The following is a 27,936-nucleotide window of genomic DNA, read 5'->3' as shown; positions in this document are numbered from 1 at the left end:
ATTATATTAATCATTGATTGACTGATTAAGTAACCCATCCTATTTTTTTCTTTATCTTTTATCCAGGTTTGAGAAAATGTCGGTGGACTACTCCAAGCAGAAGTGCCTGGTGTGCGGCGACAAGGCAAGCGGTCTGCACTACACGGTGGTCTCGTGTGAGAGCTGTAAAAGTTTCTTCGGTCGCAAGATCAAGAGTAAGGCAAAGTTTACCTGCGAAGCCAATGGAAACTGTGTGATGGACCTCTACACCAGGCGGCACTGCCCGGCCTGCCGACTCCAGAAATGCCTCGATGTGGGCATGAAACCTGAACGTAAGTCTTAGTACAGATTGTTGGGCGGAGGTGTTTGGATGAAAGGGTGTGGGTAGATGGAGAAAGGAGGTAGGAGCTCACGGAAAATACTTTTATAAAAAATAGGATTTAAAAATCATGCAGTAGCTTGTAATGAAAACATCAACAATCACCAAGTTACAAGTAATTCCATAAACTACCAGAGATGTATGCAAGGAAAACTGGTTACAGAATGAAAAACCAGCCTTGATGGAGGAAAAGGGCACATTTGTTGACGACAGGCTCTATCATTGCCAACATGTGAGCTCAGTGAATTGCAAAAGGAATAGATGACATAAAGGAACAAATAAAAATGTGGAATTTAATCAACACTCGCCAGCTCATGGTGTGCATCACTGTTTATCTAAACCATATTGCATTCAGAGAAATAGAAGAAGGAAAAAAACAAACTATAACTAAGAAAAGGAGGGTTTATTTTAATTCCGGGCTGCACAAACAAATACACTGCGGCAGAGCTCAAACGGAGTGCTGCATGCTGCATATATTCGCTGTCTGCAAAAACACACCAGAGGCAATAGAGAAAGCTAGTGAAATTGACCCAACGAAAAAAATAAAAGAGTTGCACATGGCATTTGAATAGAAGAGAAAGTGAGATGCAGAGAGAAAGAGAGAGAGAAAGAGAGAGAGAGAGAGAGAGAGAGAGAGAAACAGAGAGAGGGGGAGGAGAGGCGAGTAGGAGAGAGAGAGAGAGAGAGAGAGAGAGAGAGAGAGAGAGGGGTTGGAGAAAATGAGAACGGGGAAGAATATGTTATAGAAAGTTGATGAGGGAGGTGTAGTCTTGAGATAGCAAATTAGCAACGCAGTAATTGTAGTGTATGAGGTAAAAAGTGTTCAGAGCTAGCTTTGAAAGAAAAAGAAGATAAATGGAAACATATCAGTCTTTAAAGGGAGTGGAGTCTAGATGAAAGATTCATTGAAAAAGAGAGATGGGGAGAGACAGGCAAAGAGTGGTACATATAGAGGGAGAGAGAAAGGATAGAGACAAATAGACAATTAAAAGGAATGGAAGATAGGCCAAACTATTTTAGAAACTTAATTAAAGGAGGATTTAGGAGTGGAAGCAAAATGAGTGAAAGCGAGTTGATAGCAAGAAATACAGCAAAAGTTAGACAGAGAGACAGAGAGAGAGAGACAGAGAGAGAGAGACAGAGAGAGAGAGGGGGAATATAGTACATGGAGAGTACATCGTAGCATTCTCCATTTCATGATTGAGCAGAAAATACATGCATATTGGTAGGACTGAGAGACTGTATGCTGCAATGGAGGGGTATATAATTGCAATCGGAGGAGGCGGATCTACCGAACAGGCTGAAATCGTGCAATAATCAATGCTACACTGCCCAGAGAGATGGGATAGTGGGCTTTCATAATTGAAGATGCTGCATGAACGTCAATATTTTACCAATTTGTGTCATGTAGTCTGTTTCCTGCTATCATCTTTAATCTAAACCACTCCAGTTTCTTTTGGAGGGGAAAATCTATATTATTCCCTCTCTCCTCTCTCCCCATATTGCATATTTTTTTTCGTCTCGTCTCCCAGCACTTGGTGTATGAAGAAAGGTCATAGTTCAATAGATTGTGTGTTATGTGTTGGATTCAGCTAGCCTGGTGGAGCTGCGCTAGCTCTCCCTGATATTTGAAACATCTGTGGCAAACATATTTGGTTACTGTAGCAACAGGAGTCTGGCTGATCAAGTTTTTTTACTCATTTTTTCCTTCTTCTGGTGTGACGCCCACACCATTCTTGTTTTTCCTTGTAGAAAATCAAAGCAAAACTATCTAAAAGATCATGCAGTCTTGAAAGTAAGGGGTGAAAATTAAGGATGGACACGGCTTCTTTTACGTAACACCTAACTCACTAATCTTGAATAGAGCATCAATCAATCTCTTCACTAAAATTCTAACTTTTTGGGGGGGGGAGGGAGGTTGGAATTCGACTTTCATAAGATTTCATTTTTGCTGAGTGCCAAAAGGATGCTAATCTATGCCAATTGACAAGTAAGGTCTTTCTGCCTCTCAGCTTAAATATTGCTTTAGTTTAAAGAGACTCTTAGTAGCATTTTCAATCAGAAAAACTTAGTCACAGGAAGACTTCTCCACACATATGTATTTAAATGGGGTAGTATCGGCAGCTAAATCCATGTAATAGCAAATTTGCACAGTGTTGCTTTAATCATATTATGAAGGCATTCCAAAGAATTCTTTGTTTTCATTTTCTTTCTACTTGGTAATTCTTCTAGATCTACTACCTTGCCCCCCCCCCCCCCTCACATAACGAGATGATTCTGTACTGCCCCTCCCTAATGGTTTACTGCCATTCAAGTTCTGTCAAATCTAAATTACAAGTTAATGACCCCTCTAGCTGTAGACCAGACTCAACCAATAAACCACAACAGTTGCTTCTCCAGATTTGACCTTGATCCAGGTCAACTTCACCAAATTCTCGCCTGTTCCCATGACAACAAAATAAGAATTTTACAAGGGGCTGTGGACAATGGTTCGAAGTGATCAGTGCAATTTATAAGTGTTCATTCCTGATTTTCACCCATTTTGCTGTGTGCTGACATCTGCATTTGTCATTATCTTTAAGAGGATATGTAATGTCGTAAGTCTACAGGAACTGGGAGATATTTTGAGAATTTCATAAGGATGTGGTTATAATGCATATATGTCTTTCACATTTACATTTAAATATACAGTATGTTACGGAAAATACGGAGATGTTATTATGAGTAGCTATCATGATATAAGTCATGCATGTGAATTGATAAATACGTCACACCTTTGAAGATATATTCAATCAGGCTGCTTCACATGTGATCATCATTGTTATCCCTAAAGCTGAGTAATTGATTAATTGTAATCAGTTCGCGTGAAGTCGCACTACGCCTTCCCCAAATGCGCCCTGCGGGTGATTTGGGAAGGAGCTGAAAAATTACATGAAGGGAAAAACTGAACGCCTCCCCTCAAATCTGTCGGAATCTCACGACAGCGAGATTAACGACAATTATCCATCATGGTAATGAGTCAATTTCCATCCTGCTCCCATCCTCCTCCATGTCTTCCTTGCCTCATCACTCATCCATCACCATGGTAACAACCTCATTGCCTTTAAAGGTCCAATCAGGCGATCCGATGTTGATGCTTTGTAAAGGCCGGCTGGTTGCGCCCTAGATAAAAGTTAATCCGTTTGAGACTGCTTCACTTTCATTAACATGTACTGGACGTTATCCTGTGTTCTTTCTTGCTTTTAGACTTTAATGGGTCAAAGAGACAATTACATTGGAAAACATGGATTGATTGCCCCTAATAGTTTTTTTTTATTTATGGGTCTTTCGTTCGTCCATTAAGATTGTTGTGCTCTTATATTTGTGTTTAATGGGGCCTATAGTTTTTGTGTTTTTTATCTTTCTCATTCCAATGATCATCCAGCCCCTTTCTTGCCTTTTAATACTCCTTTTCATTTAGTCTTGTACCCTGAGCATCTTTTACCTCTCTTTCTTCTCTTTCCTTCTCTTTCCCTCTCTTTCCCTCTCTTTCCTTCTCTTTCCCTCTCTTTCCCTCTCTTTCCTTCTCTTTCCTTCTCTTTCCTTCTCTTTCTCCCTTTTTCCTATTCTCCTATTATCTTTTTGTTCTTCTATTATCTGTCGACTACTTTTCTTTGGGGAGCCATTGCTTGTGCCGAGATCTGTTTTGTTCTTCTTTGTGAACACGATTTATTGAGCTACTAAACACTGCTCATAGTACAATAGCACAGGTTGTTACAGTGTTAATTCTAATAGGAAAGTAGAATCTTTACAGTCTACAGTAATGGAGCAATGGGGAGGACGTGACATTGGAGTCATTTGATTGTTTTGAGGAAGAACACGTTTGGCTGTTTCAGTGAAAAGAAACACTTGGCAGGCGAAGGGGCCCCATGATTCTAATTAATCAGCGGATTTGAGCAGTCGCTTGTGGAAGGTGTTGCCAATTCATGGTCATTAAAAGGGTATTACGAGCTCATTTGCCGAAGAATTGATGGTTTATTGCATCATAAAAGACTGCGGTGTGTGTGTGTTCGGCAGTGTTTAGTCAGGGTTTAGGAAAGGTTTCTCATAGATTGAGAAATGATTAGTATTGATGAGGAGGAGGAGGAGGAGGAGGGGAAGGAGGAGAGTAATAGTGATGATGATGAGGATAGGGATTAAACCATGTTGTGATATAGAACCGTTCATGTATATGAGTATATGAGTATATGATAACATATAAGAATTTGAAGGAAATTTAATGTAAAGGATTTCTGAAATTGTATTGCATTGTTATCAGCTTGTATGATTAGATCATATACATTGCTTTGAAGGAATTATTCTATAATGTTAATTGACATTCTGTTAGTTAAATGATTGAATGATAGGTTCATTAGGCTGAGTGTTTTCCTATGAGGAAGCTTCAAGTGGGAATTGTTACACGTTCATTGATGACATTCACAATTAGCTAAAAGTGAACATGCGTACAGACAGAGCAACAACGTAGAGACCATGAATAGAAAACCAAGGACCATAACAACAACAAAAAAGGTCGAAAACTTCAAAGAGACAAGATTCTTGAGCAAAAGTGCAGGGGAGGGTTCACTAGCATGTAAGAGAGAGTCATTTATATTAATGTATTTAACTGGGGCAGTTGAGGAGCTAGGCTGGCGGTTTTCTTGCTGCTAGCGATGCTAATGTTCCCGTTACATGGGGCATTGAATGACAGCGCGGTGTGCGTACTACACTCAATCAATCCCTACCTGTAGATCTTTATTTAGCAATTTAAGGATAGTGGAGATTTCAGCCCCTCGCGCCGTAATCGTATGTCATGTGGAGGCAAGCCCACCCCCCCCCCCCCCTCGTCGGAAGAAGATGGTTGGGAGGATATTTGCAGTGGATACACGTAACGTGAACAGACCTGTCGAATATGTGTTTGTGTAAAGGAGGGGCGCATGTAAGTGGAGGGGGGGGGGGGTTACTGTAATAATGTGACATGTCCCTTAGTAACCACATCTATAGCAACTTGACATGCATGTACCTGTACCATTCCTTTCTGTTTGCTGAATTTGCTCATGAGGAATGTATTGACATGATGCTACATGTAGCAAGTAAAACGGATGCAATTCCATCATGTTGATTTTTTGAAAATGGGCGTTGTTCTTTACCCTTGCTAGAAATCTGTTTTAATAGTTTATGGATTGTGCCTTTGAAACTGATTCAAAATTGTAGAAAAACGTAGAAGGAAATTAAAAGTTGCTTTCTGAATATTTCGTTAAGTCTTCTGTAAACTATCAAGACACTCAGTTTTTAAATGGCAACATTTTATCAGTGTGTGTGTGTGTTTTTTTTTGGGGGGAGCCATATTTTAGGCTTTCTGTTAGTGGTTTTTTCTGAAAGTCACACATGCATGTATGTGATCTGATTTTAATGTGAATCATGTACTTTTGGTCAATCTGTCCTATTTTCAGTTTAGTAGGGATTTTTAAAAGGAAGTTTATGAACAGAAGGAAAAGAGATATCTCCTTATTTAGAGTGCTGTACTTCTAGGTGAGGAGTCGTGGAAGGGTTGTTTCTAATACAAGAAACAATAGAAGAGACACACTTTGAAATAAACCTCAAGCAGTGCTTATGATTATGAAATTCATGACCAAGGCATTCAAGCTTATGTTAAACTCAAGTTCAAAAGAAGAAAGGAATGAAGTTGATCATAAGATAACTATAAAAAAAAATTAATCTTCATTTTAATTTTTGAATCTAGCGGTTATTCACCCGACCAGGATCTATGTCTTGATATCCAAGAGAAAGACTTCCTGGAATACTTAGAATTCTAGCAAAATGACCAGCAAAATCAAAAAAATGGTGAAACAAGAAACAGCAGTAGGACTTTATTTGAGGGTCAAATTTCAAGAAAGGAATCATCCTTATGGTACAGGACTTTTATGTTGCTGCCAAAGAAATACTTCCTGGTATATACTTAATCATTTTACCCCCAAAATAGGAAATGGAGAAGAAAAGAGGAGCAGGTCAGAGAAAAACATTTGTATTTTCCAAGAAAACATATGTTTTTAGCTTTGATTTTTGTACAGTTGGATGAATGATAAGATACTAAGAAAAAAATTGGAAATGCTTGTTATCCAAGACAATCATGTTATATATCTTGAAAGAGATCCATATATATATATGGATTAGATTTCACATACAGAAGGATTTCTCCTAGAGAAATTCAGATGATATCCAATAAACAAAAACGAAGGCAGGTTATCTATTTCAAAGAAATAACTTGTTCATTTCAAGATAACATTTATAATCTCATTCATCATTCACCTGGATTAGAACGTCTTAACACAAATAATTTTTAGATCAAATTTTTTTAATTGAGTATAATAAGTAAGTAGTCTTTGAGAAAGAACAGATTTTTTTTTCTATCTGAATAACTTTGCTATCCTGAGGGTTAGTAAATGTGATTTAGGTAATGTTTATGCATTCAAAGGAAATGAAAGTGTGTAATCTTGAATTGAACTAGATGAATGGACCTAAGATTTGAAAAAAATTGAACTACCAGTACTGAGTAGATGAATGTTGAATATGATGATGATGATGAAGAAGATGATTCCTCATCTCTTGCTAATATTGTTACACTTGCTTAACAAGGGTACTTGAGTATGCTTGCCACGGCGTGTCATACCGGCTCCAATCACGACCGACGGACGGGACTCTATCGTGCATGCAAGATATCAAAATTGTTAGCTGTGGCTAGCAGTGCATGCATGCTCCAAGAAAAATACGAGCGAGAGATGAGAAAGGGAAAGGCGGGAGAAAAAAAATTGAGTCCATTGCATACCAATGTTTGCACTTTTCTGAGAGGTTACTTGATTTCTTGTGTTGGGAGGTTGCTCCGCCGCTGTTGTCGAGAGCAACCAAGAAGAATCTTATGCTGGATGTACGAGTCATATTTTATGATGTATATCTATCTACCTCCCACTGTACTTATCTTGTCCCTGCCTGCCTGCATGCGTGGTGCGTGTGTACGGGCAGGCATGCATGTATGACAACAACGGCATCGGGACTCTGCCACGACTGATGTCTGCCAAGGGGGAAAAGTGCTCGTAACCTGGCGGGGTTGGGGGATGAGGAATTTTTCTCATTTGTATTGTCATATTATTGGTTGACATGACTAGATTGTTTATCTTTTTCTAGTTGTAAGTCTCTCTCCTTTCTGTCGAGGGCCATATACTTCTTGCACGGTCTATGGGATGCTTCAGCAACATGCAGTCAGGGTGGGGATATAATAGTAATAGATGGGACTCTTTGTATGAGCTAGGGCTTGGTGAGATGTAACTGGACGTATGTCAAAGAGTATCTATTCATTAATAACCCCCTCTGCTTAAACGAGATTCCTTTTTTCCGTGTGCAGTATTGGGTTTTTCATTTACCGGTATGTGTCTCCCTGAATTTATTTCCTGTGTTATCTTGCACAACTTCAAGATCAATACTAAATGGTAGATGTCTAAAATTTACAGGGAAATTGAAAAATCCTGTTCAATATTTAACAAAACTAACATATGCTGATGTACAGTACAAAAATTTTCACATCAGAAAACCAGTTTACTCGGTCTGTATAAAATCAACCAGGAAAGACTGTATACGGTACATGTAGCTGATTTTTGCATTTGTCATTTTATAGATCCTCAATATTTGTTTTAATCATCACTACAGAGACAGGTGTAATAAGAAATATGAATACTTTATTAGGCCTATCTTCTAATGGGTATGTTATTATGTATCAATAGAAGGGTATAAAGGTTTGGGAACTACATGTACAGGAAGCTATATGCCCATATGTCTCAAATGTTTTTGATGTTAATGTAGTACTTTTCTTTACATCTCTCTCTCTCTCTCTCTCTCTCTCTCTTTCTCTCTCTCTCATATTCTCTGTCTCATTACTCTGTTCTCGTTTCTCTTCCTCTCTCCTTTCTCTTCCTCTTTTTTTTCCTTTCTTTAAATTCCCACACTCTCTCCCTTTCTCAAATTTTCCATTTCCCTCTCTTGCACTCTACTTTTTCTCTCTCTCTCTCTCTTGCTCCTTTTCCCCTTCTCCACCTTCCTGTTTTCTCTTCTCGAACTTTCTCTCACTGCATGTTGCCCTTTTCCCACTCACAGCACGCTAGGCAGTTTTTGAATGTCTATTTTGGTAAAAACAGATCAATACTATGTTTGCCATGGGGATCGTTACATTTGAAGGAGGGGCAGCGTAAAAAACACATGTGAAAAAAACACCATGGCAAAAAAGCATACAATCCCAGCTCGTGTAACTTCATTATTAAAGCGAAGTAAAGCAAGGAAAAACCAACTCAGGAATACATGCTAAATGTTTGCGGGTATATTTCAGGGAGATTTTGTAAATTATTTATGTGTTTTAATACTTAGTATACAAGAAGATAACTTTAGTGTGAACAGAACTTTTTCACCTGTTGGATATGATATGATTTTGGTATAAGACACATTGGCCATGTAGACAATCTCAGTGTAAACAAGGCTCTTTTTGGATATTTTATTATTTTGGTGTAACACATATTTTCAGTAGACTCCATATGAGTATCGGAGTATCTCGGGCTTAGTGTTCAAAGGGCTAATATAAACAAGGTCTTCTAGTTCTAGGGCAGAAGGGGGCAACGACCCCCAGAATATGTTTACGACAATTAAACACTGGTAGAGTAAATGACCATGACTGACTCCAGGCTTGATTGATAACTCTGCTAGCAACCGTTTTTTTTTCCCCCTTGCTTATTTCCCATTTTTTGTTTCTGGTAGAGCCACACCATACATAGTTCAAGGCGACAGGTCTCGAGAGATATGTCAACACCTCAAGAGCCAACAAAAATGTCTTTGTTTGGGACTGTTGGGGGAAGGGGGAGAGAGAGAGAGTTCTAGAGATCAAATTGGAAATATTATACTTCTTATTAATAGTGTTTTTAAGAGAGGAGAGCGGATTAATAGGAATATGCTATTTTAGGGTTAAATGCAGATTGAAAAGGATTATTATCATTTTAATACATTGGTCATAGATTTTTTGGTTTTGACAGGAGAGAAAATATTTTTCATAACTAAATATTGTCTTCTTAACATAATCCTAAAAATGAATGAATGCTTGAGCTATATTCAAATAACTAGATTGGTGTTCTGTACCTTGATTATACTTCTTTTAGATGTGGGTGGCTATGAAGGTGCTAAACAATGATAAACCTGTCAAAACCACCATCCCCCTCTCTTTACTCATAATTATACACATGCATACAGAATCAAAATATTAGGAAATGTGATATGAATGAATTAGCTTTTAGGTAAACATTAACAGAATTATCGGGTTCATGATAAGTCCATTGAATATTGATTCCGTGATTGAAGTCACACGTCATGTCAGTCAGATTTTTGAAGTGATGGTATAAACAATCAATTTTTTCTTTATGGTTCAATTATCAGACATTAATTACTATTGAGAATCAAAAAAAGTTTACATCTTTATTTCCTGCTACAGTATTACCATCCTCTACCAATACCATCATTACTTTCCTCTGACTCATCTACCACCCTGTTGTTCCTTCGTTAGTCTTGGGCTTGATGATGAAACCACACATCATCCATAGCCATAGGTCTTACCCTGGCCTGGTGAAGCCTGAGGACTGCAGCTAGGTCTGTCTGTTGTCACTGGTTTCTCATAAACAGTTCAGAAGCTGTGCTGATGTCAGCCACAGGGGGCAGCAGGCCAGGGTCAGAGTTTTCCTTGTTGTTGTTTTTCTTGGAGGGTGCGAGATGTGATATTTCTCAAAAACAGGGAGGGTTTAGCCCGAAGGTTTGACACTGGCTGGATGGCTGGCTGGATGGGCGACCTGATGAAAGGGTAAAGACTGGAAGCCCTCTACTGTCCCTGTATGGGTAGGAGGGGGGGGGGGGGGGGGACACCACTACTAGGCCAGGAGGGAGCTCTCATTTGACCTTTCACATCCTTACAGAGACCAAATAGATTCAAATCATCATTAAATGTCTAATAAATGACATTTTGACTGGTTGATATTCAATGTACATGAGGCCTGACGATATGTTAAGCATCTCATTTCTTGCAGATCTCAAAACATGAAGATGAGATAGTTAAATAAATAGGAATCAGATTATATTTGTATTACCAAAGATTGGGATTGGAGGAATTTTTTTTACAGGATCGTGAGGAATAAATGTCATACAACGGAATTGGTTCGGGCATGTAAGGAGAACCTGAAAATTTGCCTAAAAATTCACTTTGAAAATTGAAGTATTAAATGTGTGTTCATCTATTAAGTTATGTAGCTTTTGAACTATCATAGGATGTAATTACTTCAGGGAGTAATGTGAAAGCACCAGTTGCTTTAGAATGTAAAACTGTATCTTGACATAAGTATAAAGGAATCTACCCTGTGCATGTCAAATCATCACACCCTCAACAATGTGCGGATTAGCTCCTAATTGTTCCACGTTACCTCACAATTATCCAATCACAACCCCCATGTCATCATCTGTTGACTGGACATTCAATCCCAGTGAAGAAGGAAAAAACAGTGGCCAGGCCAAACGTGAACAGTCTCTCCTCTCAAGATTACAATCAACAGATTGCCGAGACTTCCAGTCACAAATTGCTGCCGAATTTCTTCCTCTTCCCCCAGTCTCAACCAATCTCCTACGGTCGTCCGTGATCGGCGTGGCACTGACGTCAATTTCGTCTCGCGTGACTCACTTGACATACTTGCGTTGTCTTCGGAGAAGCATGGACGGAGAGAGAGAAAGAGAAAGAGGGGCGATGGCAGCTCCGGCTTGGATGTTGCTTATTGTTTTGTTAACGCCTTAAACCAATGTCAACATCACAATGCTCTCTAGTTCTCCCATCCATAGTCATCATCTTATTTGATGATTCCAGTGCCTGAAGACTGACATTCCAATCATATTTCAATTTTAATTCACCATGAGATGAACTTATATTAGTTTTTTTTTCTTCTTTCACCATTAAATCTCCAAATTTTGTGTCGTCCTTCAGAAAAAATGCAACTGGCAATAATATTCTTCTGATAGTTTGAATTATTTTCTTATCAAGTGCATTTATCATGATTATGCAAGTTCTTTACAATGTATGACTACTTCCAGGACTTTTGTAAACAGGTCCATGGTGCAACAGGGGTGGAGCCTGTGAAGAAATTAAAGAACACAAAATGTCTTTACAACCAGGTACAATCTTGCAGAACATGTTAAGACACACAGTGCGTGAACATACATCCTTCTTACTCCCATCTAATTACGTACATTTCTCTAAAAAGTGCAAAGCAGGAAGCTGAGTGACGTCATCAAGTTAAACGTAAGAAAAAGTAAAATCAATGTGGCGTACAGCTGGGATGTCACCATGCCTCGTGGTGACGTAGGAGAAGGGAGAGGGAAGATGATCCCTCAGATTTTGTCAGATTTTATCCCCCCTTTTTCGACGGGCAGTCGACTGATTTAGAATTAAATTTGGGAAAAGGTAGATTTCACCAGATGGTAACATGGATTTCTCAGTTTAGGAGGTATGTATTTCAGATGACAAAAGTCAGGAGGAAAATATACATAGAAGTTGCAGAACAAGATGAGAGAATGTGAATAAGAAAATGAAAAAATTGTAAGGTTGATAAAGAGGTAGAGAGAGTGAAGGTGGGGAGGGGGGGGGGGGTAAGGTGAGGGGGAGAAGATGATGTATCTATGGAAGAGTTAGAAAAGATTATTCAAGTTTGGTGCCATCATAATTTAAAGGTATGTATGTGTCGGACAAAGACGATATTTGGAAGGGAATACAAAAGAAATTGTCAGCCAAGATTTAGACAGGCATTAAACGTAGCTCTGTTTTCAAGGATATGGCTTAATGCCCTTCTGGCTCTCAATTGCAGCGTATAAACTGATTTTATAAAATGGAAGAGAAAAGAAAAACAATTTTAGAATTGCAGCAGTATAAAGTTCAGGCTTTTTTATCATCCATAAGTGGTACAATGGGCAGAGAACTTACACTGAACTTGAGGAAAATTATAGCAATTTTCTCTACTAAAGCTTTATTTACAATTTTAGAGGAGAAGTTAAGGAAGAAGACGACACATGTTTGCTTGAAGAAGAAAAAAAGGTTCTATGGGCAATGGGCTTTAGTGAAGATCTACCGAAGAAATGTAGACAAATTTGAAGTGATACGCTTTGTGAGATAGCATAAAGAGCAAATCCAGGCAAAGTGTCTCCTATCAATACAGATCACATTTTGACCCGACTTTATAGCTTTTCACTCTGCTACCTATTTAGGTCTTATGTCGGCCTTAAAAGCCCTGCTAATGCGGCAAGGCAGCACAAATTTGATCCTCGTTCTAACATCGGGGTAAAAGGGAGTCGTCTTTCGTGGGTCGTCTCCGAGATAGACAGACAGACAGAATGATGAGCGGTGGTAGGGAGGGTGGGGTGGGGTGGGTCGGAAAATGGTTCCAACCTGGTCGGAATCCGGGCTCAATCCTCCAAGTTGGGGAGCCAAATCCAACTGCTGACATAATGGATCTCAAAATGAGATCCCCGGTAACACCTAAGGCTTTGGCAGCCAGCGAAAGGAGAGCCGAGAGATGTGTGTCAGTATCGGTTGAGAGGCCGCGGGAGTGATGGGCGCTATTGGATACCAGATCATGCACCAAGAATGAAAAACATAGTAGTTAGCTTCAAGTTTTTTTTAAATATGACTTTCTTTTAGTTTTGAAATACAGAGACTATTTGACATGCTATATTTCAAATGCCAACTTACATTTTCTTCAGACTTATTTTTCTTTAGATCATTACCGATACTCAAAAGTAAAGTTTAAAGACTTGCATGTCAATCTTAAGATATGTATATGAAATGATGATACATGTTTGCGCAAATCAATTATTTTTCTCTTTTTCCCCTCTTTTAAAGAAAAAAATCATTGCGTCTTTATCCTCTTCCCAGGTCAGCTTTTTTTGGATATCCCCTTCCCAATTTTTGAGGTGCTCTAAGGAATTATTTTTATAGTTCAACTTTTCCTCTTCTGACTATTAAAAAGATAAAAGTAATTTATATATAACCTATTCTTCCTGATATAGAACACTTTAAAGCAAGGCATCTGTACTAACAGTAGTAAAGATAAAACAGCAACCCCCCCCCCCCTCCCCTGCTCATCCCTCCTTGTCAAAAGGGGGAAATCCCATTGCCATACCCATCAGTCACAAACACATGCATGCGTGAAACTAACGTATATGTATCAAACAACATAGGATTGACTCATGCCCTCTTGTGCTGTGCGATCATCTCATAGGGAATCCAAGCAGATTTTCTCTTTCTTCACAGCTCTCTTCCTTCCAACCTTTCCTGTTGATTTTATAGAGTTTGAGCTTCTCGGGAAGCTACAAGTCAGGGATAGAGTATGTGTTTGGGTATCATAGGGGGAACTTGAACTTTTTATGAACTTTTGATCAGTCCTATTCAAAGTTCTTCTTTTTATCCCTTTATTTCTATTTATAGTGGCATGTCATAGCTTCTATGAGTGCTGAGGTACATGTCGTTTTTATAGAGTCATTTGTACAAACAGAAATTTGGGGGTGATCTTGTCATGGCATTTGTAGTGTAGGATAATGTGTATAGCTAGATAACAATTATTTCTCTGTGTATCAAATTAACAATGAAAGAATACATTTCTCCAACTCACTCAAAAAATATATTAGAAACCTCTCTTTACGAAAATGTAGGCAATTAACTGATGATATGCATTGTGTGGTTTTCATGCAGAAACATTAAAGGAATTTAGAGTTTCACTTTTGGCATTATAGTCTTGGAAAATTGTCAGACATTGTTGAATATTAAAAAAAGAAAGTAACAGAAATATTACGGAAAAAGAAAAGTTAATTTAATTAGGCTCTTTAAAAAAAATCTTGAATATATACCATCCTGTATATTTTATCAATGTAGGTCTCTCTAGTCATCATCGATAGAGAAATTAAAGGTGTTTTTTGTTTTCTTCTTTATCATCCTTACAGGTGTATGGGACGAGAAGAGGTTAGAGACGAGGAAACCGCTAGAACGCAAGAACAAGAAGAAGCAGAAAGAACAGCTCCTGGTCACCCAGCAACCGACCCCTCCCCAACCCTCAGCCTCCTCGGTGTCCACGTCATCATCGTCGACATCGTCGTCGCCCTCGTGTAGCATCGTCATGCCCGTCAGCTTCTCCCCTAAGCTCAACAAGGACCAGGAGGATCTGATCACAGCGCTGGAAAGGGCCAAGACGGACTCAGGGGCTACAAATAGCAATGCTAAGGTAACTAGTCCAGGTCCTAATATATATCCCTCATAAGTCCTGGTCCTACATGCACGTTCCCTCGCAAGTCTAGGTCTGATATATACTTCTGGGCCCCGTCTTACAAAGAGCTTCTGGGCCCCGTCTTACAAAGAGCTACGATTGATCCAAATCAGTCGCAAGTCCTCTAATCAATCGCAAGTCCTCCAATCAATCGCAAGTTTGCAGTCTCCTATCTCTTAGTTGCGGTTGATATCAACTCTTTGTATTAAGACAGCTAGGGCCCTTGACTTCTATTCCTTGTACATAGCAATGCAGTGAAACTAGTTCAGGACATCTGTGTCTCTTACAGTTGGACCTGTATTGCACAAATTCCAATTGGGTGAGATAAATACCCCAAACAGCAATGCTTCACAAATTGAATACCTTCATGGCCTTCATACCTTTTTTTTTGTGCAACATTTTTACAATAGAGGGGACAGCGATTGTTTGCTATCCTGTTAAGTTTGTCTCCCGCTGTTTAGTGGGGAAATTGGAGTAAGATGGGGGGTTGTTGCTCAGCACCCATTATCTATGTGAAGATCTTAATGGTTCTCAGACATTCCCCCATGATTTTCTCTTTCATTTTGGATGGATACATGGCATGATGATGACATGTTACATACAATTACATGGAGCTCCAGCTGTGTCTATGCCACAACACTGAAGAACCTCTGGATCGAAGCCAGGATGTATAGATCTCTCTGTCAGTCTCCCTTTCTTTATGTCTCATTTTATGTCTATCTGTTTGTCTCTCTTTCTCCTCCAATCTCTTTCTCTCTCTCTCTCTCTCTCTCTTTCTCTTTCTCTCGCTCGCTCTCTATCCCTCTCATTTTATTTCTCTCTTTCTCTCCCTCTCTCTCTCTCTTTCTCTCTCTTTCTCTCTCTTTCTCTCTCTCAATGAGTCAATCTATCTCCTCCTCCTCTCTCTCTTTTAAAAATGAGGGTCACTTTGGAGAAGCAGAACCATGAGGCTGCTAGGCACAACAGCAAAAAATGGATTGCTTGATCAGGAACCTCCTTCAGCGTATGCTTTGTGTTTTACAACATACATCTTCCTTGTGTTCATGTTAAATGGGATGGTAACTGTGATATTATCTCTGTTTTCTGCACAAGAGGGATTCCCTGAGAAATGGAATACTAATGGACGTGCAACATTATAATAATTATTTGATTATTCAATCGTCTAAACTGCTAGCAAAGATGCATGTGCAGCATATAATCATTGACTCTGTACCCACGAGGCCGTGAAATTGACCTATAAAAATGTGTAGCTGCAAGGTATAGCACAATATGAAAAAGATGGGAGATAGAAATTTGGAGTGAAAATGCCTGGGAGGACGAACTCTAATGTACCAACTGGGTCAGAAGACATTCTCCACCAGCGCTCTACTACCGGTATTTTTATTTTGAATGCCATCGCAGAGAGGTTGGTTGTGATGTCTATCTAATTGTCTGATGCTAAATGGCACAAGGTTAGGAATAGGTGCGTAAACATGCTGAAAAATCAGACGTGCCTTCCCTACTCTCTCTCTCTCCCCTTATCTGTTTCTTTCTCTTTACCTATCTCCCTCTCTCTTCATCTATCCTGTGTATTTTGCCGTCTCCCAAACCTGTTTTTATGCCGCCGATCGAGCATGGTCGTATCTAGATCAACGCTAATGATATCTTTCACCATCCACTGGTCAACATTACTCAAGCACAATTACCCCCATGTATCGCCCGCTCACTGAGCAGTCAGCTGCCCATACGCAATGATAACACAAACCAGTCAAGGCCCTCTCGGAATGATCAACACCGTTCCCAGGCGATTGCCTCTAATGGCAAATTAAACGCCGTCGCATCCTCGCTAAAAATCACCCAGAAAAATAGCACTGTCTGGCGCGAATTTTTGCTGCTGTTGATGGCAATCGAGTGACAATCAACAAACAGAGAATGTGATAATGAGCTAGCGTACGTTCCGGAGAGTCTGTAGGTGAGGGATGAATTCAGATGTCTGATGACAGTTTTACCTTGCTGAATGTTGGATGATAAACCGAGTTCATTTCGTAATCACTGATGTGATTTCAGGCATGAAGTTTGGATGGGAAAGATGGGTATGGCATGATTTGGTGAAAGAGTCAGACCTAATCATGCGCCCAGCTCATCAGTACATGTAGATATGATTGTAATATTAATGTCACTTTTCACCTGGTGGTGACCTCCAATCATGGATGGGTCTTATGTTAGTTAGGTTTCTAAAGTTAGTTTTAGGGATTCAAAAATGTCAGAGTTTTAAAAATGTATTCTATGTTGTTGTCAATGATTGTTAAATCATTACACAGCCTAGACATATTTTCTAAGATCACCCTTTCTCCTCTTTCATCATATAGCCCCCTGTTATTCATCTTTAAATTGCTCCATTTTCATTACTTTGTTGGTAAAGTGATAAATCTTCAGTTTGGCTGTATGGCTCTTAATATTCTTCACTCCCATCTTCTTGCCCTGTGACAACTTAATTTCTTTCCACCCATGACCCTTCCTGTAAACACCTTTCCTAGCCTCTGTAACTGTAACCAATAAGTTACCAGATGTTATACCTGCATATGTCCGACTCTACTTTGGACTGATAGCATTGCATGGTTCCAACACCTTGTGCACAAATTGTTTTTATTCTTTCCACCGGAACCTAATTCTCCCCCATTTATCTCCCTTTCTTTCCATATTCTCTGTTCATGTCTTTAATATTCCACTCTCTTTCTTTCTCTATCCCTATCCCTGCATATATGGTTGACTTAGGGTTGGTGCGGTTTGTGTGCTGGGTTTGTATGCTGTCATCACCTCTCTCTAATAGCCCAATCCAGAAATATTTGGTTTGGATATTTGTTTGGTCTGACCCTATGATTGTACCCAGCAACAAATTCTCTCTCTTACTCTTAGCCAGTCTTCCACATGTCTTGCACTTTTATCCCATGGATTCCCTTCTTACTCTCTACTCTTCTTCTTCTCTCTCTTTCTCTCACTCTGTCTCTGTCCCTCTCTCTCTCTCTCTCTCTCTCTCTCCTTCTTTCTCTCCCTCCCTCTCTCTCTTTTTACTCTCTTTGGGGGGGGGGGGGGGGGGCTTTCTTCTCTGTGGCATGCTGTGGTGTGGTGTCACATATATGGAACAAAAATAGGAGATATGAATAAGAATTTGATTTAATTTCTCATAAAATGCTTTGTTAAGTCCTCTATTTACTCCAAATTTTACTCTTTTCGATTAGTCTTTTGAAATATATTACAAAATGTAATTTAATTTTCACCCATGACCGCAGAAATGGCAAAATCAATTATTCTGATCAGTTTTTGAGATGTATCAAGTTTTGTATATCCCTCTCTTTATTAAAGAGGTAAACAAAAAATAACTATATGTATTTCCCCTTTGGTAATATTTCTTTAAGATAAGGGAAGTTATGAAATGATTACAAGGCATTTATTAATTTCTGTTGTTCATGAGAGAGAGAGATATATATATATATAGATAGAGAGAGATGACGCGATAATCAGACACATTAGAGCAAAAACAAAATAATTCATTTTCTGTATTACATTATATTACATCCAGTAATCCTCTGTTTGGAGCCAGAAGGGCGTTAATTCATATATATACAATTTACTTTAATAATGGAGAGTCAACATCCTTCTGTTGCTGAACAGAAGTATAGTTTTGCTTTCTTTCTGCTGGTTCATCAAGCTCTCTCTAGCTTCTGGGTTATTAGAGCAAATTCATCCTGTTGAAATAATTCTCATCAAACACCTACCAGTGTTAATATTTACCTCATCATTCATTCAGAGAACAAACGCCGCTGAAGCTGGGGGCAAATTGGCAAACTATCGATTGTGCCTGTAGCCATCACAGGGAGAGCTAGGGTACAAACTACAAAGCGTATGCAGACCCATGGTGTGTCAATGGGTAGCAAGTGTTCATGTTCCCATTCATAAGCAAGAACAGAAGACGGCAGTTGTTCGGTTACTGAATGAACAGTTTGAACCCTATTATTTCCATGTCATAGATGTTTTATAATTGCTTTAAACTTACCAGCATTGCACCAAAGGTTTACTGCAGGATGTTTAAAATTCAATTTTGTTTCCTGGTCATGTCTTTCTTTTGCTCCCTCGCTCTATGTGTATCTCTCTTTTCCGCTGCATCTTATGCTTTGTTCTGTATTATCTCATCCTGTTCTTTCTTTTCTTTTCTTTTCTTTTCTGTTATCTCTTCTTTCCTACATCCCCCCTCTCTTTCTCTCTCTCTTTCTCTCTCTCTCTCTCTCTCTCTCTCTCTCTCTCTCTCTCTCTCTATCAGCATCATTCGTTCTGCTTTTATGTCTCTCTTCATATCTCCCTTTATATCTCCCTCTCCATCTCTCTAAATCTCTCCCTGTCGCATTCCATTTGCATTGGCATGATCTGACTTTTGCGCTTAAACACGCATTTTTATGAATCTCTACTGGCATATGAAGATCACTGCACTTTTTGAGACGATGTCTGTCCATCCATCTGTCTCTGATGTTGATAGCCCAGCCACACTAGCAGAAAATGTTGATGAGATCAAGTACATGGACACGTTGTCTTGAGAGAGCCAGAAGGGCATTAACTCTATGGTGGAGTATAGGACGCAGCGTCTTTCTGATCCTCAAACGGTGTAGGCCTATCCCCTGCAATCATGCACGCTTGGGATGAAGATTCATGTAGAAGGTTTTGTGGATTGCACAATGTGCATTATTTTCAGTTAGGACTGTGTACGCATCTAATGACGCGGGCATGTTTGTTTGGCCGTAAATTAAACTGCCCGCAAGGACCAACTAATTCCAAAAGGTCAGTGAGATGGACGGGACAAAAATTCTCGCACCTCACCTCGTGATCAATGTGACAGTGAAATCACTGTCACGCAACAGTTTATGAAACACCACTACGCTGTATCATTTGCTTGCGATAGATATCAGTAGGTCCATTCTTTGGTGAAGTATTGTGTACTTTGTATTTTCTTTCTTTTTTCCCCTGAATGTGGTGGCAGATATTTTTCTTCTTCTGTTGTTGAAAGCCCCATAAATTTAATGTGAATCATCTTCTGTTACAAATTAGATTAGATATCAAGAAATTGTACGTACTCCTTAGGAAATACTAAGACCAAAGGGGAAAAAATTTGAAGGAAAAAAATTTGCATTGATCAGTATATCTGCTACCCCTTGGGATATCTCGAGGCTTGACTCTGTGTGTTTGGAAACAAAGAAAAATGAACTTGTTGAGAAAAGGTGTTTGATGCAGCTATGTTTCAAAGTGCTTGTGGATTGGATACAAGAAACAGGCAAAGTACTCTTGTCAAAGTGTTGTTGTGCTGCCGTACACTCCAGAATTAGGCCAAGCGCTGTATTGGGTTGTACAAGGTGATAGGAACATTCTGTCAACAGAACCTGGAAAGGAGAGAAAATGATGGATGCGTTGGCCTAGTTTTCATCAAAATTGTGTCTGAAGTCAAGTAACCATACCCCAAATAGGACTGATTACTGCCTGTCTTTTAGTTGTCCCTTGTGCTTCGATGCAAGGGAATCCTCCTCCCTCATTCCGCAGCCAACCAGAGGCCTGAGAAATAGGTTACAGCGAAGAAATATGTAATCAAAGCTTGCCGCTACCTGCAAGGGCTTCGTCAGACGTGCTCCCCTTCTCCCCTCTCCCCTCTTCTTAAGACGCATGCATTATTCATGAGCTATCCGGAGATGCGTAATTTTAGGGAAAGTTATCTGCGGATGATGCGTTTCTGTGGTCAGGTGACACCACCGAGCACACCTTTGCCGGTGGAGAGATGCTGAGTAGCACGTGATGCAGAGGGAATCTATGATGGTGATCACGCTCGGCAGGCCTCCGTGATACATCTCCAAGGGACATATCGGACAAGCCCCAGCGCCCATATGGTCCCGTGGCGCTTCTAGAATAACATCGCCCTCTTCTGCTTGGAATACGTAATGGGAAACATTCGTGCAACAGATGCTAGGAGCTCTGTTTGTGCATCAATTAAAATCTTCTCAGAACATAGCGCCCTGTCACCTTAGACAGTGTATTCAGACGACTTAGCTGAAGGGTTATGTGTGCCTGCACCGTTGCTCCATTTTCCAAATTCTCATCTTTCGTCTGCGATTCGCTTGCCCGAATTTTCAGCCGACTCGTCCTCAAAATAACATTTACGGAAGTAGAGCAGACTAGAGGAATCGTCGGCAACTTAACCCAGTTTCGCGGAGTGGCGTATTGATTACACCCGGATTGCGTGGCGCGCAGACGCTTCTCATTTTGCAGCAGATATACATGAAACATGAGGACATAAATCGCAGGACCCGCTGCAAGCAAGGCGTATTAGTGTCAAGTGCTGAAATGAATATTCAATTGCAGACGGCGATTGATCAGAACCTGAGCGATTAGTGAAGAAATGTTGCCTGTTAAATAGAGCAGAGTGTAACAAGTGGGGTTTCCATACATTATAATTGGGCTCCTGGGATATCTTCACCAGGGACCCATAGCATTGCACATGGCTTGAATTTTTCTTCAACCGGAAAGAAGAAAGTGTGAGAACTTTTTGGTGTACATGTCCTCTCTTGAAATTAATGATTCAAAAGTAAGAATGATGCGTATTGCATGTATTCAAAAGTTGTTTACAGGGTGTAGTTTTTCTCCATGCATTTTCTTTGTTCTTTTAACAATCTTTAAAAGGATTCAGTTATACTCCATAGTATCTTTCTAGAGCATTTCTATAAGATGTCATGCATTTTTTATACTCCCCCGGCTGCTCTCTTTCTGCCAAGTCTTATTGTTTTCTCATGGTAAGACTAATAGTTAACATGTATTTGTAAAGACAAAGTGAACAATCTTGAGCAACTTGTTATTAATGCCTCTCTCTCTCTCTCTCCCTTCTCTTTTTTCTTCTTGTTGTCTTCAAACAGCCAAATGGGAAAATTGATGAAATCTTGAGGAAGATGCAAGCATTCCAGGACAAGACAGAAGCAATGTTTGCCAATATGAACTGCAATGGTGCCAATCCTTTCAGTCTTTATCCCAGCTCCCCCTTCCCGCCCAAGGACATGATGATGGCACCCCACCCTGGTGGCATGATGGCCAGCGACCCTCGCATGATCAAAATGGATTCTGCACTGGACAAAGCAGACAATGACAAGCTCCACCAAAGATATCCGCACGACAAGCCCCAACACATTTGTTTAAAGGAGGAACCCCTGGACCACTCGCCGAGCCTCACCTCAACGTCTTGTCAGGTGGACAATCAAAGGATATCGGACAAGATCAAGAAGGAACCGGGCTTGAATGAAAAAGATAAAATGGCCATGCTCCCTTCCCAACCCACTATGCAGCAGATGATCATCTACAACATGACGTTAATGGGTGTTGTCATCCGGCAAACTGTTGCCTTCACCAAGGCCATTCCAGCCTTCCGCAGGCTGCCCTACGATGAGCAGGCAGTGCTCATCAAGAACGCTATCCTTGAAGTCCTCATGTTGAGGTGTGCCGAGAACTACGTTCCGGAGCGCAATGTAATCGTTGACGACATCACAGGCAGCGAATGGTCCTTCGAGTCCATGTTGTCATCAGGGTTTCTGACTGCGACAGAACCAACGCTCAAGTTTATCCAGGCAGTCAATGGTATGATGCTGACCAAACAAGAGTATGCATTACTGCAAGCAATCACAATCATTTCACCAGGTAAGACTCAGACTGTTCTTTGGCAGGGAGTTGGATATTAGTCAATTAGATATTAGTCAGTTAGATAGTGGTAGATTCCAAATTCAGAATCAGGGCCAAGGATATACACTTCCATTTATTTATATTTCATCCTGCTGTAATGATGAGCAGAATTCATTTGTCAAAAGATCATTTTTGAGGCAGTAAGAATCATTTTGCTCTAATTGCAATTGTAACTTTTTTTCATGAGAGCTCAATGATGTCTCAAAGTAATTACGTTGTCTTAAAACGCTTTCAGTAAACCTGCTATTTTATTTTACTTATGAGGTATTGACTTGTGCTGATATACTTTTATTTTACTTTTATTTCCAATTAATATAAAATCATAAAAGATTATAATGTAAAAGGAGTTTGCTGATTGATTGCCTCAATGTGTATGAATAGCTAATGTTTAGCAGTACCTTGAGTGATGTGATTTCCATGTTGATATGTCCTTTATGCTTTGTCCCTTAGATCGGCCGGAGATTGTGAGTCGAGAAGACGTGGAGCAGATCCAGAGGCCGATGGTAGAGACGCTCCAGACCCTGACCAAAATCAACCATCCCGAAGACAAGGTCTTCTTCGCCAAGCTCATCATGAAGCTGACCGATGTACGAGACCTGGTCACGCACCACGTCGACGACCTCATGTCCATGAAGCTTCCCGATTCCCAGTTTGAGAGCCTCTTCCCCCTCATCTCAGAGATCTTCAACGTTTAACGTTTGGCCCTTTTCTGGAGGGAGATGGACTCGAAATAGATGTTTGGCCTCCGTGCGTGAGGAAGCGGTGGGTGCAGCAGTCGGAAAGAGAGATCCTGGAATCATTGATAGGTCAATCCCAACAATAATTGTCAATTAACATTACAAAGGATGATTTGACTTTGACGTTTTGAGGGTAAAGACTGACTTGCCTAGAGGACGGGACCTCGACCTGTTGGGAGATGGTAGGACGAGGCCAAACATACAGACAAGAGGCTGATTTTATCAAAGAATAACGCATGGAAGTTGAACCCTAAGATGATCCGTGGTTGCTGAAGCACCAATACACCCTATGTATTGGATCATCCCATGTACTAACTATGCCAAGTCAATGACATATTTCCTAAGTGGCCAAAGAGAGATCCAATATGATCTGTAATAACCGAAGTATTAAAGACCATTTCCTACAATTTGAATGAGAATCAACTACATTTTCAAAAAGTTTGTTTTGTTGATTTGCAAGTTTGGACAAGTCTGGATTAATGGATTTCCAAATGCTTTCAACATGCATATAAGATAGCTTGAGGGATATCACCAGCATGATAATGATCGTGTGTCCAACCATTCTGCGAGTCCGGGTAACTTCATCAGACTCGATTCCTGAGGGTTCTGCAGAAGCCGGAGATGCAGGAAGTGGACAAAAGCTTGACTTCTGCCATCCATCCAACAGAGACATGAGGCAGGCAGTCACTCCCTGTGCTAAGGACCGGATCAGGGATCTCCGCAAGAATCGTTTGTTCTTCATTTCTTAGTCATTCCACAGAATTAAAGGAGATATCGGCAAGAGATTTCCTTCATTTACCTGATTGTGGTGTTGGGAGTGATCCGTATGCATGGTATCCCCAATGTGTTGATGTCTGTTCCTTTATGTCAATTCAGTTCTGCTCTGTCGCAATCTGAGTTGAGGAGGGGGGGGGGGAGCGGTATTAATACACTGAGCTAGTATAGAAACAGATATCTAGCATGCATGAGAAAGAATAAATGAGTGCATACATTTTGGGTCATATTACATAACCCGTGTGAAGATTTTGAAGTAATGCTTGTTATAATTCTTATATTTTATATGATCAAGCCAAATGGGCCTAATCAACGACTCAATAATTCACAACTTGTATTTATATATGTGCCAATAATGATTTTTAAAGATTTTTAAGTTCAAATAAATATAATTTATAAAATGTTAATATCATGAATCACAGTATTTATGTGTTTTAATTCATTGTACATGGGAGAATGAAATCAATTAGTAGATTTAACTTATTTCTCAATAAAGAGGCAAATAATATGATCAGGGATATACAATTTAACTTATCACATCAATATCCTTTGGTAGGTTTCGTATTTTGGCACATCAATTACAACTTTCTGCCTACCATCACAAACGATTTTAAAAAGACGAAATTGTGGTATGCCATGAATGTTGCGGAAATCCTCTTGCAAAAAGGGTATTCTGTCGGTTAATCCAAATTTATATTCAAGACATGCATTTGTTGTAGTAAGTGTTTGGATCAGTATTATTGGATTGATTGTTTGATAAAGAAGTATGGTAGCAAGTCTTTTGTCTCAGGACCTCTGAAACTCTCCCTCGTTCAACTTCAGTAGCAGGAGAAAGAAGGAGAGAGAGCCAGATTGAAAACTTATTTTGTTCTTTATTTGCCAAATATCTAATATTTTGTTTTTTGCTCTAATGTGGTGACATCGCTCTCTCTCTCTCTCTCTCTCTCTCTCTCTCTCTCTCTCTCCCTCTATCTATCTATATCTCTATCTTTCTTTCTCTTTCTCTTTCTCTCTCTGCATTTATTCATCTTATCTATGATTTCACCATTCCAAGCTTAACCTACAAAAGTTTTGTACTAATTAATCATTTTGATTTGCTCACAAGTACATTGTGATTCAAGTCAGTATTTCTTTCAGTCAAAGATAAGCTGGATATGATCGAACGATGTTATCACATTTTTGGATAATAACAGTTGAAAGTATTAAACATTCTTTTGATTAGTGAATTTCATTCACTAGGAGAACTCAGTGTAGTATTATGAATTTGTTTTCTCGAGTCGAAAACCTCCCGTTTGCTTGGACAACACAGTATTGGAAAACAGATCGTCAGGATGTATGGCTGATTTCTGAAAAATAATTTCATTTTTGTAAAAATGTTGTCTTTCACTGTCTTTTAAACATGAATATTTTGCTGCAGAGGAAAGACAGTTTTACTCTCTGTCAAAATCTTTGCCAATTTTTATCATCCCCGTGTGTAAAAGGAGTTTTACTGCAAAATAAGCGGGATGTTCTCTTTTTTAATAGATTAAATTGATTGTTGTTCGAGGGTTGTGGCTTTTCTGTTTTAACATTGTTATCTTTTCCCTGACTTTAGTAATTGGCCTTACTTCCAAATAGGCATACTTCAGAAGTAACAAAACAGACAAACAAAACAAAATGTCACAATTCTTGTGATAAAAACACAGTTTTAGTCAGGCCTTCGATTGAAGCCACTTCAAGTATTGCCATTACCAATTATAGGTCCCCTCTGTAGCGTTATCAAATTGCACACTACTCTCTCTCCGATATTAAAGAAGGAATGCTTTTGGAGAGCAAAAAAGATTCAGGCCAAATATATGTAACTACTCACGAGTGCCAAATGCTGCTACACCCAAGGGTTGGGCTACTTGTGTGAATACTACATATGAGAAGCTCTTAAAAACAATGTCATCTTGATTCTGTTTGACCCTTTTTTATCAACCCAATTTATATGTAAGCCCACTTTATACATGTACCTTTTTTGTTGCGTGGGTATATTTCAATATCAAATATTGAGACTGAAACGAGGGATGGTGATGATGATTTAATCTGTCTATAGTTCACTGATATAATTGTAAATAATGGCTTGGTTATCGACTGTAAATCACTAGACAAATGTTTTTTGAGAAAGATAATAAGCTCTGTTTATGTATTAATTTCAACAGAATGTGTTTATTTACATGAAGATTTTAACAGTTATAATGATTTGTATTGTTGGTGTCAAGTCGATATGTGTAATAATGGTGTCATGTTAGTTTTATTTCATTTTTTTTTAGCAACGTGAGGAAAGTGCCAAAAAATATTATGTCAGATGTAAATAGGATTTTGAAGATTCAAAAAGAAAGAAATGGAAGTCAGAATTGACAATAATGCAACTGCTATAAGATACACATTGTGATGATTTTAAAATGTCTTGTACCTGACTGTTTTTCATCGAGTGCGTTATCATCGTATCTCATTCTTTCTCTCTTCTCGTTTGCAGATAGTTCCAGGATATTCATTGTTTGCGTAGTGATAGGATGGGGCTACATGACTTTAAATAGATAGCAACACAGACACAGAACAAGTCACAAGATATATTATTTACGATTTAATGCCTAAATTGCTGATCAAATCATAATGGCTATCCTAAGGATGAATGAAACCCAGCTAGGGTCAATGTCTTTATTTCCATTTAATTCAAATCCGCAGCTGATCATTAATAGGTTTCATTTGGTCTCATATAAATCCTTTTAATATTTATTTCTGATGGGTTTTAAAAAAAAAATAGAAACTCACTAAAAATAGGTGACAGTTTTGTTTCATTAGGAATAAGCAATCAATGATAAATTTTTGAAGACATCTCATAAACATTTTTTTTAATAAATGTTGTGTACTTAGAGTATGTTAGTAGACAAACTGCCAAGTATAGATGCCAAAAAACAGCTATGACATCAATAAAAAAGGAAATTCCTTTTCCAACGTAAATGTCAGATATTTATTTTCCAAGAAAAATTGTTTGCACACATTTTTATTTTGAATTGCCAAATCTCTTGTAGATATACTTTTAGTGATAAGTCTGTTCTTGTCAGCTTTAGATTCAGGGTATTTTATCCTTATCAAAATCAAATTTAGATTCAGGTCTTTTCTTCCTGATAAAGTAATTATGCATCCTCTCTTGGTCGCTTTAATTTAAAAAAAAAAATGCTAGTTCAAGAAGCAAAAAGAGTGCCAGTTTTGTGGCCATTGTTAATTATTACTTTTTTTATAATAATTTATTTCTGTTACTTATTTGAATAACCAAAACAGTTTAAACTCAAACAATTTTTTTTATGCTGCTTTTTCTCATTTGAATAAAAAAGTTTTTACAAATAGAAGAAAACCAGATGATTATTGGTTGACAAAGTTGTTGCTTTAATTTTCCAGAAGCATACCGCATAACATGTAAATCATAGCAAGCTGAGTCTCAATTTCATGGAGGCTTCTTTTAACAGAAAAAGAAGACTTTGTCGATGTGTTATATGTTTTGGTTCACTTGAAGAAGTGACGTTAAACTTTTAACAAAAGTATCGTCATCATCGCCTGTGCTGTATTACGTTTGAATCATAGTGGTACAAAGATGTTTTTGTTTTAGTTTATAGTTTTAACTGCATACTATGTTTGTATAGTAGTTTTCTTTTCTTTCTTTTTTTTCAAATGAGAAGTAATATATAAAGATATTGTCACATTGTGTGATGTATTGTCTTTGTTTTTCCCCCTTTTTGAGAAATATCTTTTTCCTTACCCCCTAAGTTGGTCATTTGTTTATGTCAGTCGCATTTGGGACTGAGGTAGGCAGAGATGATTTCCTCTTGTCTATAGATCTCTGTGTGAAATCCATCGTATCATTACTATACATGTACGATACTGATAATAAAAGAGCACACTATTTCTGATTGTATGATAA

General features: G+C 38.9%; 1 protein-coding gene across 1 annotated transcript; it reads left to right on the top strand.

Moving 5' to 3' along the window:
- The first annotated feature begins 40 nt into the window (after positions 1–40).
- Positions 41–27,936, top strand: LOC577397 (oxysterols receptor LXR-beta). The gene is made up of 4 exons (XM_030998769.1): positions 41–311; positions 14,426–14,703; positions 21,669–22,440; positions 22,933–27,936. The coding sequence occupies exons 1-4, from the start codon at positions 77–79 to the stop codon at positions 23,175–23,177; spliced, it is 1,530 nt and encodes a 509-aa protein (XP_030854629.1). The 5' UTR covers positions 41–76; the 3' UTR covers positions 23,178–27,936.

The sequence above is a fragment of the Strongylocentrotus purpuratus genome, unplaced genomic scaffold, assembly GCF_000002235.5.
Source record: "Strongylocentrotus purpuratus isolate Spur 01 unplaced genomic scaffold, Spur_5.0 spur5_scaffold_5, whole genome shotgun sequence".
In the NCBI taxonomy this organism is placed as follows: domain Eukaryota; kingdom Metazoa; phylum Echinodermata; class Echinoidea; order Camarodonta; family Strongylocentrotidae; genus Strongylocentrotus; species Strongylocentrotus purpuratus.
This window is presented reverse-complemented; position numbering and strand designations above follow the sequence as displayed.

What these genes read in the sequence shown, in the direction of transcription:
- LOC577397 (XM_030998769.1), top strand. Translation starts at nt 77, where the DNA reads ATGTCGGTGGACTACTCCAAGCAGAAGTGCCTGGTGTGCGGCGACAAG. An exon ending in CTACAAATAGCAATGCTAAG is followed by an intron (nt 14,704 to 21,668) that starts GTAACTAGTCCA and finishes GTCTTCAAACAG; the next exon opens with CCAAATGGGAAAATTGATGA. An exon ending in AATCACAATCATTTCACCAG is followed by an intron (nt 22,441 to 22,932) that starts GTAAGACTCAGA and finishes TTTGTCCCTTAG; the next exon opens with ATCGGCCGGAGATTGTGAGT.